The sequence below is a fragment of the Scyliorhinus torazame genome, chromosome 19 (assembly GCF_047496885.1).
Source record: "Scyliorhinus torazame isolate Kashiwa2021f chromosome 19, sScyTor2.1, whole genome shotgun sequence".
In the NCBI taxonomy this organism is placed as follows: Eukaryota; Metazoa; Chordata; class Chondrichthyes; order Carcharhiniformes; family Scyliorhinidae; genus Scyliorhinus; species Scyliorhinus torazame.
Window position 1 is genome coordinate 97,969,912 of NC_092725.1, and position 14,307 is coordinate 97,984,218.

At 40.7% G+C, this 14,307-nt stretch overlaps 1 protein-coding gene across 2 annotated transcripts in view; it reads left to right on the top strand.

Moving 5' to 3' along the window:
- Positions 1 to 14,307, top strand: part of ric8b (RIC8 guanine nucleotide exchange factor B) — a 90,626-nt gene that overhangs the window by 30,751 nt on the left and 45,568 nt on the right. For both annotated transcript variants that reach the window (XM_072484886.1, XM_072484887.1), the window contains exons 3-4: positions 3,192 to 3,800; positions 8,056 to 8,150. In XM_072484886.1, coding sequence (XP_072340987.1) covers positions 3,192 to 3,800; positions 8,056 to 8,150 — 704 coding nt within the window. The remainder of the gene's footprint in view (positions 1 to 3,191; positions 3,801 to 8,055; positions 8,151 to 14,307) is intronic.

Here is a 14,307-nt window from a genome sequence, read left to right on the forward strand (position 1 = left end):
TTATGATAGTAAATTTAGATGAGAAAAGATGGGACGGAACTTGAACGGAGCATCAACACCAGCATGAACTGGTTGGGCCAAGTAGAAAAATCCTGGGGTGTTACCATTGATCAGAAACTGAACTGGACTAGCCACTTGAATACTGTGGCTTCAAGAGCAGGTCAGAAGCTAGGAATCCTGGGGCGAGTAACTCACCACCTGACTCCAAAGCCTGTCTATCATCTAAAAGGCACAAGTCAGTAGTGTGTTGGAATATTCTCCACTTTCCTGGATGAGTACAGCGCCAACAACACTCATGAAACTCGACACCAGCCAGGACAAAGCAGCCCACTTGTTTGGCATTCCGTCCACAAACATTCACTCCAACACCGTGTGTAGCATCTACAAAATGCACTGCAGGAACTCGCCAAGGCTCCTTAGTCAGCACCTTTAAACATACAACCACGACTATCTAGAAAGACAAGGCGAGCAGGCACATGGGAACACCACCTGGAAATTCCCTTCCAAACCATTCACTATCCTGACTTGGAAATGTACCTACACCACAGCGACTGCAGCGGTTCAAAAAGGGAGCTCACAGCACCTTCTCAAGGGCAATTAGGGCTAAGCAATAAATGCTGACCCAGCCAACGACACCACATCCTGTAAACAAATTTTTTTAAAGTGGTCTGTTTGTATCATGTATGTATGTAATCCTCTGTCAAGCTCAACTATGACAGCATGATTACAAGGACACAGATTCAAACTAATGAAAGGAAAATGTCGATCTGAAGACAGGAAGGTCTTCAGTGACTAACGCATGGAAAGGACTCTGTTTTTTAAAAAAAAACTGCAATCATATAAACGGTTAGAATTGATGATGAGAACTCTGTAGGGCCTTTTATGAATGATGAGTTAAGTTTCACCTTCTCCCATATCACCTCGAGATAAAAATACATTTTTCTCTCCTTTTATTTCTGTTCCTTTTGTTCTCCGGGTGCAGTGATTTTTAGGTGTCAGTTTTTTCACCCACTTTTGATCCCAATTCTAGCTGCAGGTCAGGCTGAGGAGATTTGGTAGAGGTGCTCAAAATCATGAGGGGGCTGGACAGATAGGGATAAACTGTTCCCCCTCGTAAAAGGATCAAGAATAAGAGGGCTCAGATTTAAGGTAATTTGCTAAGTAATGTGATAATGAGCAGTTCATTTATGATCTTGGTTGGGGGAGAAAAACCTTTTTCACACAGCGAGTGGTTTGGGTCTGGAATACACTGCCTGGAAACATGGTGGAGGCAGGTTCAATCTAGGCAATCAAGAGGGCCTTCGATGATTACTTGAATAGAAACAATATGCAGGGATATGGGGAAAAGGCAGGGAGATGGCATGAAGTCATGATGCAGACATGATGGGAAAAATGGTCTCCTCTTGCGCCATAATAATTCTGTGATTGTGGATCTTTTTTAAATTTATTCTGAGCTGTCTGATTTTTAAGATGACTGAGGTTGGGAGGGCCAACTGCTACTTAAATATTTCAATGTCTGTGGGACAATGGGCAGCAGAGGTTCCCTGCCGCTCTGCGAGGGAAATGAAGAGGACACTACTTGTGTACAAGATGCTTTCTACCTTTAGCGGCAAACTAAAATCTGGATTTCTTGTCCTGTACGTATACATGGTACTTGAAATGGCTGAGTGTTGTGTGTGTATATTTTCCTCGTTGCATTTAAGAGCCCTATCTTCTCAATGAAGCACTGACAATGAGGGTTAATCTGGCTGAGCCCAAACACTCCAGGTGGTTCTAGCTGCTGTGGGTTCGTAAGAGAAGTGTAGGCAGCAGTCTCGAGAAAAGCCCCCCGAACTTGTTGCTAGGAGACTTGACTAGATACTTTTAGCCATTTGTGTTATTTATAGATTTTTAAAAAAATGTCTGCCAGTGGTTGTGAACATGCAAGGCTTGTACAAATGCAAACTTCATTCAGTGTGATTCTAAAGTCCCTTTTATCTTATTTCAACTCTTTGTACTTTCTTTTGTTTCCTTGTTGCACACCAGTGGCTTAGAGGATGTTTAGCTAGGCAAAGTTATGCTGCAGCGAAAAGACAAGCTGGCAGTGCAGTGGATCTCTTTGGGGCCCCTGAGCTGGCTGGCAGGGCAGCAGAATCCTTTGTCCCTGCTCGGGATTTACGGTGACCTTCAGGCACCCTGTTATTTTGGTCTACTTTGTGCTGCTTTATAAGTCAAATGAGAAGGTGATCACTGACCACACCGTTTCTGATTCCTGGTACAGTCTCGGACACTTGGCTTAGCTGCTGCTTTTAAAGATTAGCAGTGTGGATGACAATGGGAATTCAAATCCCAGTTACGAATCATTGAGCCTGCTCATCATTTAACCAGAATGCCTGGTCCATTTTAATTTCCTCCTGCCTCTTTCCCTGTATCCATCCCTTAATCGTTCTAAAGCAAGGATTTCAGTGTGCAAGTGTGAGCAAAGAGGCTGTCGGGGCACAATTTGCAAGTATACAAAAACTACGAGAATAAATGGCAACTAAGCAATGGTTGGGAATGTGTAGGCGTTTTTTTTTAAATGAAAAAAATAATAAAGTGCCCATTCAGCTTCTGGAAAGCAACCATAGATTTTCATCACTTTAACTTTGCAGTAATGGGCAGATATGGGTGAAAGCTATGTTAACAATGGTGGTGGGGGGGTGGGAGAGTGGGTGGGAGGCTTTCTGCTTGTGAGGGTGGGGATCTCCAATTGAAGAAAAAGGGAGGTATATCGGAAGCGCCGATGCGGAAGGTGACATTGTCAACAGATGCGATGAAGAAGCTGAGGAATGGGATAAAGTCTTTAAAAGAAGCTGTGTGGGCAGAAGTATAATCATGGTAGCTCTGGGAGTCATCTGGCTTATAGTGGTTCAGTATTCAATAAACTATTTATTAATATAAACCCATATTTTTAGAATAGAAAACATAAGTTATAAAGCAGCCAAGTTATTTTAAATTTATAGTGTAAGTCACTAAATATTTTTGTGAAATATTCACAGCATAGAAATGGACCATTCAGGTGTCTTGGTTCCACGCAAACCATTTTGGAATGCCTTATCAAAATGTCAATCATTTTCCTGACACAGTCGTGACCGTTTCAGGTTTTGGTTCTGAAATGTAATGTTTAACCTTTGCAGACAATTTCTAACTGCCTGTCATTTTATGGTTGACAGAAAATATGTGACGAGTTGCTGAAAGTGCTGCAGAAAGACCTGGGACCGTCCTGCCAAGCCACCTGTTTAGAAACTATCCGTATTCTTTCCAGGGACAAGAAGGTTTTGGCTCCTTTGACAACCAGGCCAGCAATGCTGGCCCTAATGAAGCTGGCTGGATTGGAGTATGCGCAAAGTTCAATGCCGGAGATGCCCAATTTTAGTGTTATAGTTGAGGCTTTAAAATGTCTGTGCAACATTGTATTCAACAGTGAGACGGCACAGCAACTTAGTGTGGACTTTAAGCTTGCCGTCGGAGTTTGTGAACGCTTAAAGATGCATAGAGACAAAAACTTGCCTCATGAGATTAAGTTCTTTGACTTGCGCCTCCTTTTCCTGCTGTCAGCATTGAAGATGGACAGCAGGGCTCAGCTAAAGGAAGAACAGGGGCTCCTGTTGCTGACCGACATCCTGGAGAGTACACTGGACATCAAGTGGTCAGATAAGTATGTGGTGGCCGTAGATTGCAGACGTCCTCCCTTGACTAAAGAGAAGGCAGATTTTGCCATGGAGGCACTAAAAGCTCTCTTTAACGTCACCTATGACAGCAGCCAGAAGAAAACCGACGAAGTAAGTTGCCCATATTTATCCAATACTTCATGATGTTGTGCACAGACATTCAGACAAGAGAACAGATGTTTGAGAGATTATCTTGTGTTCCCTTCTGAGCATCTTATTAAGTTGAGGTACAATAAACTCTATAATAGTCCCAGTATTGGAGCTGAGGGGGCATTGTGCCTCATTAATTCCAAAGATTCACAACCCTCTGAGAGAAAAAAAATTCTTCTCATCTCTGTCTTAAATGGAAGACTCCGTTTAAAAACGGTGCCCCCCCAGTTCTAGTCTCTCCCACAAGATGAAACACTTTTTCAGCTTTCACCCAGTCAGATCTCCAGAGGACCTTGTATGTTTCAATAAGATCACTTCTCGCTCTTCGGATCTCCGAAGGATATAGGCCCAGCCTTTCCTCATAACATAATCGCATCCACCCATCCCAGGTCTCAATCGAATCAACCTTCTCGGAACTGCTTCTAACACATTTAAATGCTTTGTTAAATAAGGAGACCAAACTGTATATGGTACTCCAAATGTGGTCTCCCCAACGCCCTGTACAACTGTGTCAAAACATCCCTATTTTTATATTCTATTTCTCGTGCATTAAACGACAACATTCCATTTGCCGTATCATTTTCTGCGCCCGCATACTAATTTTTGTGATTCATGTACCAGGGCATCCAGATCCCTTTGAACCACCTTAGTTCTACAATCTGGCACTATTTAGATAATATGCTGCTTTTCTATTCTTCCTGCCAAAATGAGCAAGTTCACATTTATACTCCCATCAGCCAAATTTTTGTCCACTCACTTAACTTATCTACGATCTTTGCAGAATCCTTATGCCCTCTTCATAACCTACTTTCCTACTTTGCATCATCATCATATTTAGCAAGCTCACTATTTGGTCCCTCCATTCAAGTTATATACATTTGAGATCTCAGCACTAATCCTTGTGGTACTCCACTTGTCACATCTTGCCAATCCAAAAAAGAACAATTTATCCCTATTCTGTGCTTTCTATTAGCTAACTAATCTTCTATCCGTGCTCATATATTTAATCATTAAAATTGTTTATAAATTAACTAGTAATTTTTCCTTGGGGGGGAAAAGAAGGCTGAGAGAAAACTTGATAGAGGTGTTTGGGATCCTGAGAGATATCGGCAGGGTAAATAGTGAGAAATTGTCCTCTCTCAAGAGTACATCAAGAACTAGAGTCACAGATTCAAAATAGTAGGCGTGACAAGAGGAAAATTGTTTTCGCTTTGTGGTTGGAGTCCGAAACGAACTTCCTGAAAGGAGGCAGGTTCAAGTGACAACTGAGGGAAATTACTTTGAACATGTTGCCACCCTTCAGAAATGGTGTCAATTGAGTGCGCTGCAAATCAATGTAAATAAATCTAAAGAGCTACTTTATATAGTAATGGCCTGCATATGTATGGCTATCTATCATAATGATCAATCGGTAGAGATTGAAGAGTGTTTCAAGTATCTGGGAATATATATAGACCAGAAGCTAAGCTTCACAGAGATACGGACTGTATCTTTAAAAAGGCTAGTCATCGTCTGTTTTTAATTCGAAAACTGAAAGGGTATGGAGTGAGTCAAGATGTCTTAGAGAAGGTATACAAAAGTCTGGTAGAGAATATTTTAACATTCAACATGACAGTCTAGTAGATAACCTGAGTGTGAAATGCAAAAGTAAGCTGGTCAGAATTGTCAACACTGCAGATAAAATAATTGGTAGATAACAGACAGAGCTTGATAATTTATTTAACAACACAGTTAAGAGGAAAGCCCAGGCCATCATCAGTGATCCCTCTCACTCTTGTATCATCAATTTGGAAGGCTTAGAAATTCTATTACTAGGGAAATTCTGTTCAAGAAGTCTTTTGTTCCCAGTGTCATATGCTTACTAAATGCTATGGATGTATGTTATGGATGTATGTACAAATGTATGAATGTAGGTAGATATATATGAAATATTTACTGTTTTTAAACTAATAACTATGATTATATGTTATCCTGGAGGTGAAGCCAAAGACCAATTTCAATAAAGCTCTATTCTATTAATTCAAAAGGGCATTGGATTGCTATCTGAAAAGAAAGAATGTGCAAGGTTACAGGAGTGGGGTTAGGCAGAATGCTCTTTCAGTGAGCTAGTGCAGATTTGATGGGCTGAATGACCTCCTTCTGCACTGTACAGAGTCTATGATTCTATAATATGTTACCCCTTAAACCACGAGTTCACCATTTGTGTGGTAACCTTTGATGTGGCACCTTGCCAAATGCCTTCTGCAAATCACATCCACAGGTTCCCCTTTATCCATGTTGCCTATTACCTGTCAAACAACTCCAATAAAGTAGTCAAACATGATTTCCCTTTCACAAATTCATCATTACACTTCTTGATTGCATTGAAACTTTCTAAGTGCCCCACTGTAACCTTCCAACAGTTTCTCTATGACCGATGTTAAGCTAACTGACCTGTAATTTCTTGCTTTCTGTCTCCTTCCTTCCTTGAATTGAGCGGTCATATTCATTATTTTCCAATTTGATGGGCCCTTTCCAAAATTTGGGGAATTTTAAAAAATTAAAACCAACTCATCTACTATTTAACCAGCCACTTCTTTTAAGACTCTTAAGATGAAGTCTATCAGGATCTGGGGACGTGTCAGCTTTTGGTTCTAATAATTTTCTTAGCATCCTTTTCCTGGTGATTGTAATTGTTTTAAGTTCCTCCCTTTCACCTCCTGATTTACAATTATTTCTGGGATGCTATTTGTATTCTCCACAATGAAGCCAGATGCAAAATATCTGTTCAATTCATCCGCCATTTCCTTATTTTCCATCATTAATTCTCCATTCTCAGACTCTAGAGGACAAACACCCACTTTTTTTTTCCTTTTCAAATGTCTGCTATCTGGTTTTTATATTTCTGGCTGGCTTTCTCTCGTACTCTAATTTCTCCCTTCTTATTAATCTTTTAACCATTCTTTGCTGTTCTTTATAGTCCAAACTTCAGACCTGCCACTCATCTTTACAGAATTTTTTGCTTTTTCTTTAAATCTGACGCTGTCTATCACTTTAGTTAGCTACAAATGGTGCAGCCTTCCCTTAATCTTTCTTTCTCACTGGAATGTATCCTTTCTAAGTATTCTGAAATAGCTCCTTAAATATCTGCCACTGCATCACTACTGACCTTAGTTTATTTTAGCCAGCTGTCTTCATGCGCTCATAATTGCCCTTATTAGGTTTAAAACACTAGTCTTAGATCCACATCTAAGCAAACTCCTGCAAACTGAATGTGAAATTCAATCATATTATGATCATTGTTACCAAGGGTAACCTTCACTATGAGACCATTAATTAATGCTGTCTCATTGCATGTTACCAGATCTAGTATAGCCTCCTGTCTGGTTTCTGTTGGAATGTGCTCCTCTAAGAAACTGTCCAGAAAACACTATGAACTCATCATCCTGGCTACCTTTGCCAATCTGCTTCATCCAATCTATCATGATTATCCAATCACCCATGATTATTGGTGTACGTTTCTCACAGGCCCCCATTATTTCATCCACCCTGACCTACAGTGTGGTTATTGTTGGGGGCCTTTAAACCACTTCCATAAGTGACTTCTTAACTTTACTGTTTCTCATCTCTACCCAAACTGATTCTACATCTCGATCTCCAGAACTAACATCTCTATCGTATCATATGTCATCCTTAATTAACAGAGCTACCCTTCCAACATTTCCTAGCTTCCTGTCCTTCCTAAATATTATGTAATCTTGAATATTCAGGTCCCAGTCTTTGTCATCCTGCAGCCATGTCACTGTAATGCCGATCAGATCTCACATTTTGTTCTATCTGTGCTGTCAATTCATCAATTTTATCCTTTATAATTTATTATACAAGGAACTTGCCATCTTTAACCAGTCTGGACCAGTGTGCAACTGCACTCCTATATCAATGTCATTGCATCTTTGTGTAAAACTGCTACAGCCAGCACAAATAAGGATGAGCAAGAAATACTTGTGATGCCCACATCCTGAGAATGAATCATTTGGGAAAAAAAGAGAGAGCAAATCTGTGCAGGTGTGTGTGAGAGAGCAAGAGAGTGAGATTGGGAATAAAATTGAGCTAAAATCTGACTGTATTCTCCTGATGCCATTTCCGCTGACTATATAAAAAGGAACACTCACTATATATCCAAGCTTTACTTTCTAGTGAAAGGTTTATTTTAGTAACACTAATTTTGTTTGGTCAGGATGACGTCCATCAGTACAGAAACCTTTCTGCTATTCTCTGCCACTGCTTGCTACTGAAGACCCAGACTGAAGACAAAACTGAAGAATTTCACAGGTGAGTTCATTTCTTAGAACAGTGGCTTCTTTCCTTCATCTGTCCCTGTCCCCAGTCTTATTTACCAATTGCGCGCATGAGTGAAAATGGGAATCAAGCTGGTGTGAAAATTAATTACTTCAGACTTTTGTCTTGAAGTCCATTGATATAGTCAGGAAGGGGCTTAAAACCAGCATATAGTTCACTGCATCTTAAGTCGCCACAGCTGTTACCTGGCAGAAGGAATCAGAAAACAATGTAATTTTTAAAAAACTTGCTCAAGGTTTAATTTAATTTTTTTTCAGGATGTGGATGATCCTGGCAATGCCTCGTTTATTGCCTACTTTCAATTGTTTGTAGAACTTACAAAGAGTGCTAACCGTGTCCTGTGTTCAAAGTTCCCTTCGCTGAGGGATATTAGTGGTTGGATTTTTTTCTGACAATCTTGCAAGTTTGTGATCCTGTTGAAGTTGTTAATTGACTGTATGTCATCTTTAGTAAGTTGAGAGATGCAAAGAAAACTGCCTCTTCAGTGGAGATTTTAGAATCTCATAAGCTGTAATAGGGCTGTATTTTAATAACTCACATTTTACTCTCAAAATCAAGGCAGTCGCAAGCTGCCTCTGCATTTGGGAGCCATTTAGTCAAAGTTTGCTGACGCCTTTGCATCCTGTGAAGGGTTTGCATAAAATAACTCGCCATTAAGTTAAAAAAGCCTGCTCTTGCAGTGCGTCTGGGTAGTGCAGAGACGTGAACTTGTTTTATTTGTGTGCTTTGTGGGGGCATTTCACTGAAATGAGGCAGGCGCATAGCAATTTGTCACAAACAGACTTGATGTATCCTCTGTGATCTGGCAGGAGGTCTTGAGTTGTTACAGCTTTTTTTTTGAACAAAAGTATGGCATCAACATTGTTATAAAGCAACAGCAGTAATTAACAATAGTTACGTGCTAAAAATGCCACCCATATTATAAATGGCAAACAATTAAATAAACACACCTTCTGCAGAAGGTGCCGCAATAAAATGGCTTGGACACTGACCACTGATTGTGAAATCCCAACAAGAAAAAATATAAAATTAAACTTGTAACTTGTGGACTGGAAACATGAATGACCACTGTTATAAAAATTTGGCTGCTTCATTGATGTCTTTCTAATTAAGGGAATACGTACCCAGTCTGGTCATGTAGTTTACACCATCACCACCTCAAGTACGATTGAAGCTCCGCTCATTTAAAATATTTTGCTTTATACGTGGCACATGACATCGCTGATGGAGGGATGCCCAGGGAACTAGAGGCTATGGAAAGTCTGTTGCCTACCCTTTATTCCCCACTGCCAGGAGACCGCTTTGTAAAAGTAGCATCTCAAAGATGAGAGAAAATAAGCTGAAGTCGTCCCATCCAAACAGGAAAAATAATTAAAATAAATATTTTAATTTCTGATTTTTCTGTTCACATTGCAATGTGCTACAAGCATCAGGTATGGATTAGACTTCCAGTCTTTGCATGTGATAATACAGGACCCCTCATTATCAGCGTTGGGGTCACTGGAGGTTGGGATAAGAGTGCAGAACCAGTGATGTTCACCATGCCAAATCAAGTTCCCGAAAAATGATTTCCTGCAATGAGGCATCTAGTTTTATCACCAAACAAGGAGCATTAAGTCACAATTTGGCTCTGTTCACTAGCGTTTAAAATAACATTTATAGCTACAGCTTTTCCAGTTGACTGGGTGGTCACCCAGTAAGTTACTCCTTCAATCTGGCAAGTCCTCAGCGCTAGAACATATGCATGTTCACGAAATATAAAGGTAAACCTAGCAGTAACGCATATTAATCATGTGCACCACTTGCGAACCTTCCATTCATTTCTCTCTAATCCTCTGCTCAGGAGTCCAATAAAACCTCTGGGTGGGATTCTCTGGTCCACCAGCCACGTTTTCCTGCGAGGCATGCCCTCACTGGCGATGGGATCCTCTATTCCGGCAGCCGGCCAATGGGATTTCCCATTGTGGGCACCCCACACCATTGGGAAACCCGGGGGCATGGGTGCGCTGCTGACGGTGTGGTGGATCCCGCCAACGGAGAATTCCGCAACTGGCCTATTGTTATCCTTCTCATAACACTCAACAAGTGTACCTCCAAACTTCACTTCAATAACCCATTCTGTCTATATTTCCTTCTCTTTGGAAATGTAGATGTATTCACTCTAACCTGAAGAAAGAGCATTCTCTCCCAGCTTCCCAACTATTGCTATTTGGAAACATAGAAATATTCATGAGGGAGTTTTCCCTGAGTTTTCTAACGTTCTAGAAACTGCTGTTCAGCTCAGATTATTCATCAAATATTGGCCTGATCCAAGATTGCCAGTATGGCTTTTGACATGAGACTTATGCTGGGTTTTTTTTTACCTTTTACTACACACCTCTAGAACCCTGCTGATGACTCATCTGTTATTATCTTGGCGATTTCTACATCCTTGAATAGAGCCTCGCACCTTGCACTTCTAAAAGATATCACTGTAGGGTCTTTAGTGCTGACTCTTCATGGAGCAGGATCAAGGAATTACATGTTCTACTCCAGTCACCATTTCTTATTTCTATTTATTGTTTGCCTCTATTATAGTTCCTGCCAATCTTCTGAATCTATTGATTTTAGTGTTTCTTGGGACTCTGTCCTCTTTCCCGCACTTTGTTCCTTCATACGTTGCACTCTTCAACCGCTCTTTCACATGAACTTTCTTCAGATTGTGCAGTCTCCATGCTGACACTCTTCAGTTTTCTCGATGACTGAATTTCTGCATCATTGTCCCATTGAAGACTGGAAAAGAAAATGTCTTTAAAGAATGTTCGAAATAGGCCTTTCCTCTAGTACCCTGTATCTCTAACCAACAGATACCTCCAGTTATCCCTCGTGCCTATATTTTCCCCTGGATACTGTTGCTAACTTTGGTTGGCTCTTAATTTGTTGCCCGTTGTGTCTTTACTTAATTTGCTCTGTTTCTATAACCTTTGCTCTAGAGTCGCCAGATATCTTTATGATACCACCACGAGGTTCAAGTTCAAGTACTGATCAATAACTCAACACACCAATTAGTAAGATTCAAATCAAAACACATTTATTATACACAGTAAATCACTACTCATGCATAAACTCTACTTTCTAGACTATTCTCTATCACTAAAAGGCCTATACTTAGCTTTGGAAATTGGCCCACCAGGTCAGGGGAACAAATGGCCTTTCGTTCGATCTGAGTCTGCAGGATTCAAAAGCTGGTATGGACTGGTAGCTAGGAGCGCCTATCTCGTAGCGTGCGTTGACTGGAGACTTACTTGGTTGATGCGGCAGCTTAGACAGTTCACTCTCGAGGGTTGATTCGAGTTGCTGAGTGACCCTGCCAAGAAGGACGAATTGAACTTGGGGACTCTATTTTATAGTCCCCAGGGGCTTCCCGCCCCTTTGGGTGTTCCGATCACTTGGATCGATTTCTCCAATACTGGAGTTGTTCCCTGATCGCTGGGCGGTCCATGAGTGTCCGTTGGCCTTCCTTTGTCTTGGCTCCTGCTGGCGCCGAGGAGTCTGGCTTGGCCTTATTCACCTTAAATGTTTCAATTGTACCCGGGGATCGCTCATTAATATGCAGATGGATGCTGGTTTCAGTGCTGTCTGGGCTTTTGCAAGTTCTAATACACAGGATTTTTGCACTTGCTAGTTTTTGCCTGTGTTGTCTGAATTTCCCTGTAGTCTTTGTGGACCTCCATTTTAAGTCGGGAAGTGGCCAACCCAGGTGGCTACAATACTAATATGATTGCAATAGTTAACTTAGTAGCTCCCACATCTAGAGATGCATGAGGCAGACAAAGCACTCCATTCTCTCTGACCACAGCCAATGTTCTTGCGTCATTTAGGTATCTGTTTACTAGCTGGAGATTTTTACTGACAGCCTGGCACCGGTTCATCTTGGGTTACTAGGTCAGAGCTCACTGTGTGACCTGATGGGCTGTCCACAATGATGGAAATTGGATGACATGTCCAAACCAGCTGAGACATCTTTTACAGATGATGAATAAAACTGGAGGCTATCCTAAGCGTTTTCGTACTTCAGTGTAAAATCCCACTGGTATATGTCTAGAATCCTTCAGTCACAACTGGTAACAAAGGTATCCAGTTTTCTTTCTTGGCAGTTTATCAGGTTCCAAGTTTCACAACTTTATGGGAGAGCCCATCACACTCAAACCTAAGCTTTGTTTTCACTACTTTTTAAGTGTCGGAATGCTTGTAAAACAGACTCTTTGCTTATTATGTTTTTCCCCCTCTTTTTAGGAGTAGCCAGAGGAAATCTTATATTTTTGTTCTCCATTTATCGACATTCTTGACCTACCTATTTTTCTTTCCTGGAAGCCTAAGTCCAAGAGTTGTATACTGCTCCGATAACTAGGGAAGTTCCCAAAGCATTTCTGTATTAGTCCTAAAATTGATCCAGCGGAAAGCTGGCCATCGATTGAACTCTTCAATGTAAGCTTTCTCTTTTCTTTACGTGACCTCTTCTCCTTTGAATTTTCCTTGCTCATTTCATTCAGTCTCCTGCACTACTACACACACTATCTGTGTTGAAACCATGAATAGTCTTGCAAACTCTGACTTCAATTCATTGCCTGTCAGGACCATGGAAAGCTAAACTAGTGAAATGTAATTAATATCTCCTAATGTACTTTAACTTGTAAATCTTGTCAGCTGCTGTGTACACCAGAGGATCGACTTTCTTGTTTCTTTTACACAGTAGAGTAGCAGTAGAATTGAATAAAATTAAAAACAGTATACTTTATTTTATTTTTATTTTAATAAAATTGCAATACAGATTGAATGTTTTAAGCAACAAAGAATTGTTTTGCTCCTGTCTATTGGACTGGATCATGATTCATGGGGAATACAGAATCAGGGATTTAAGAAACTTTTCAATTTGTGCCCTCACTTTTCTCTTGTAATTCAGCTCACTAGTTGTTTGATTTTGATTACCGTTGTGAAGAATTGTGCATTGCAAACTGCCTCACCTTCATCACAGGCTCTGGGGTTAACAGAACAGCAAATATGTAATAATAGCAAATTGGGTCCACTTTTAATTCAACATGCACAAGACAGATTGAATGGTTCTCAATCTGTAATTAACTGGTTTTAATCTTTTGCAGGCCTAGGAGAACTGCAAGTCAGAAGCTCCCTCTTTTGGAATGCTTGAAAACAGAGTTGTTAAACTGAGTTGAATGTAGCCAGCTGACTGATCTGTGTCAGTTTGTGCACATTGTGGACGGGTTATGAGAAGTGACAAGAAGTGCCAAGAGCTTTATTCAGTGCATTGGTCAGGAGGGGGCTGAGAGTTAAGGGGGTGAGTGTCATCCAAGGATGATTAATGGGCTCTGTAGGGTGTAATAAGGGCTAATATATGCTCAATACCAGTGTGCATTTCTACCTCCTAGGGGAAGAATGCTAATGGCTTTGTGTCGACCTATGTATGGTGGCAGACTTGGTGGAAGCTAAGGAATTTCATACTCTTTTCTGCAAATAAAACTGTCAGTCGAGTGACAGAGATCTGAAAGTCAGGCATCTATTACTGAAAAGAATAACTGAAACACAGTGATCCATAAAATTAAGTTTAAAGGTGTTGGAGGAGCTCCTTTGCATATTACTGCATGAAAGGGGATCTCACAGCAGAAAAGAGTGAAATATGCACACTCAGGAATTGCAAGGAGGCAGACTCAGGATCAGGCACCTCAACCTCTGCTAGTTTAAAAGATCAGACAATGAACAAAACATTTAGAAGATCAGACAAATTCCTTCCAGAGGAGTTACTAGAGATAGCATTGGGTAAGAGCTACGGAGAACTTGGACTACATTGTACAGCTGTTTGTGAGAGCGTGTTTAAGCCAGGAATTGGAATAATACTTCTGTTTGTATATTTGCACCTGTAGCCCTAGTGTTGGAACTTATTGTCTTTTGAGAAAAGTGTGCAGCAGGCTGTCTGCATTATAATATCTTCAGTCCCAGTTGTGTTCATCAGCTTGTAATGTCTGCCATGTTAAACTGGTCTAAACCTAAGTCATATTTCGGCACGAAAATACAATTGTGACTTTGTAATTTTGCCTGGGGTCAACTTTGTAATAATCCTTCGTGATGTTATCAGTAC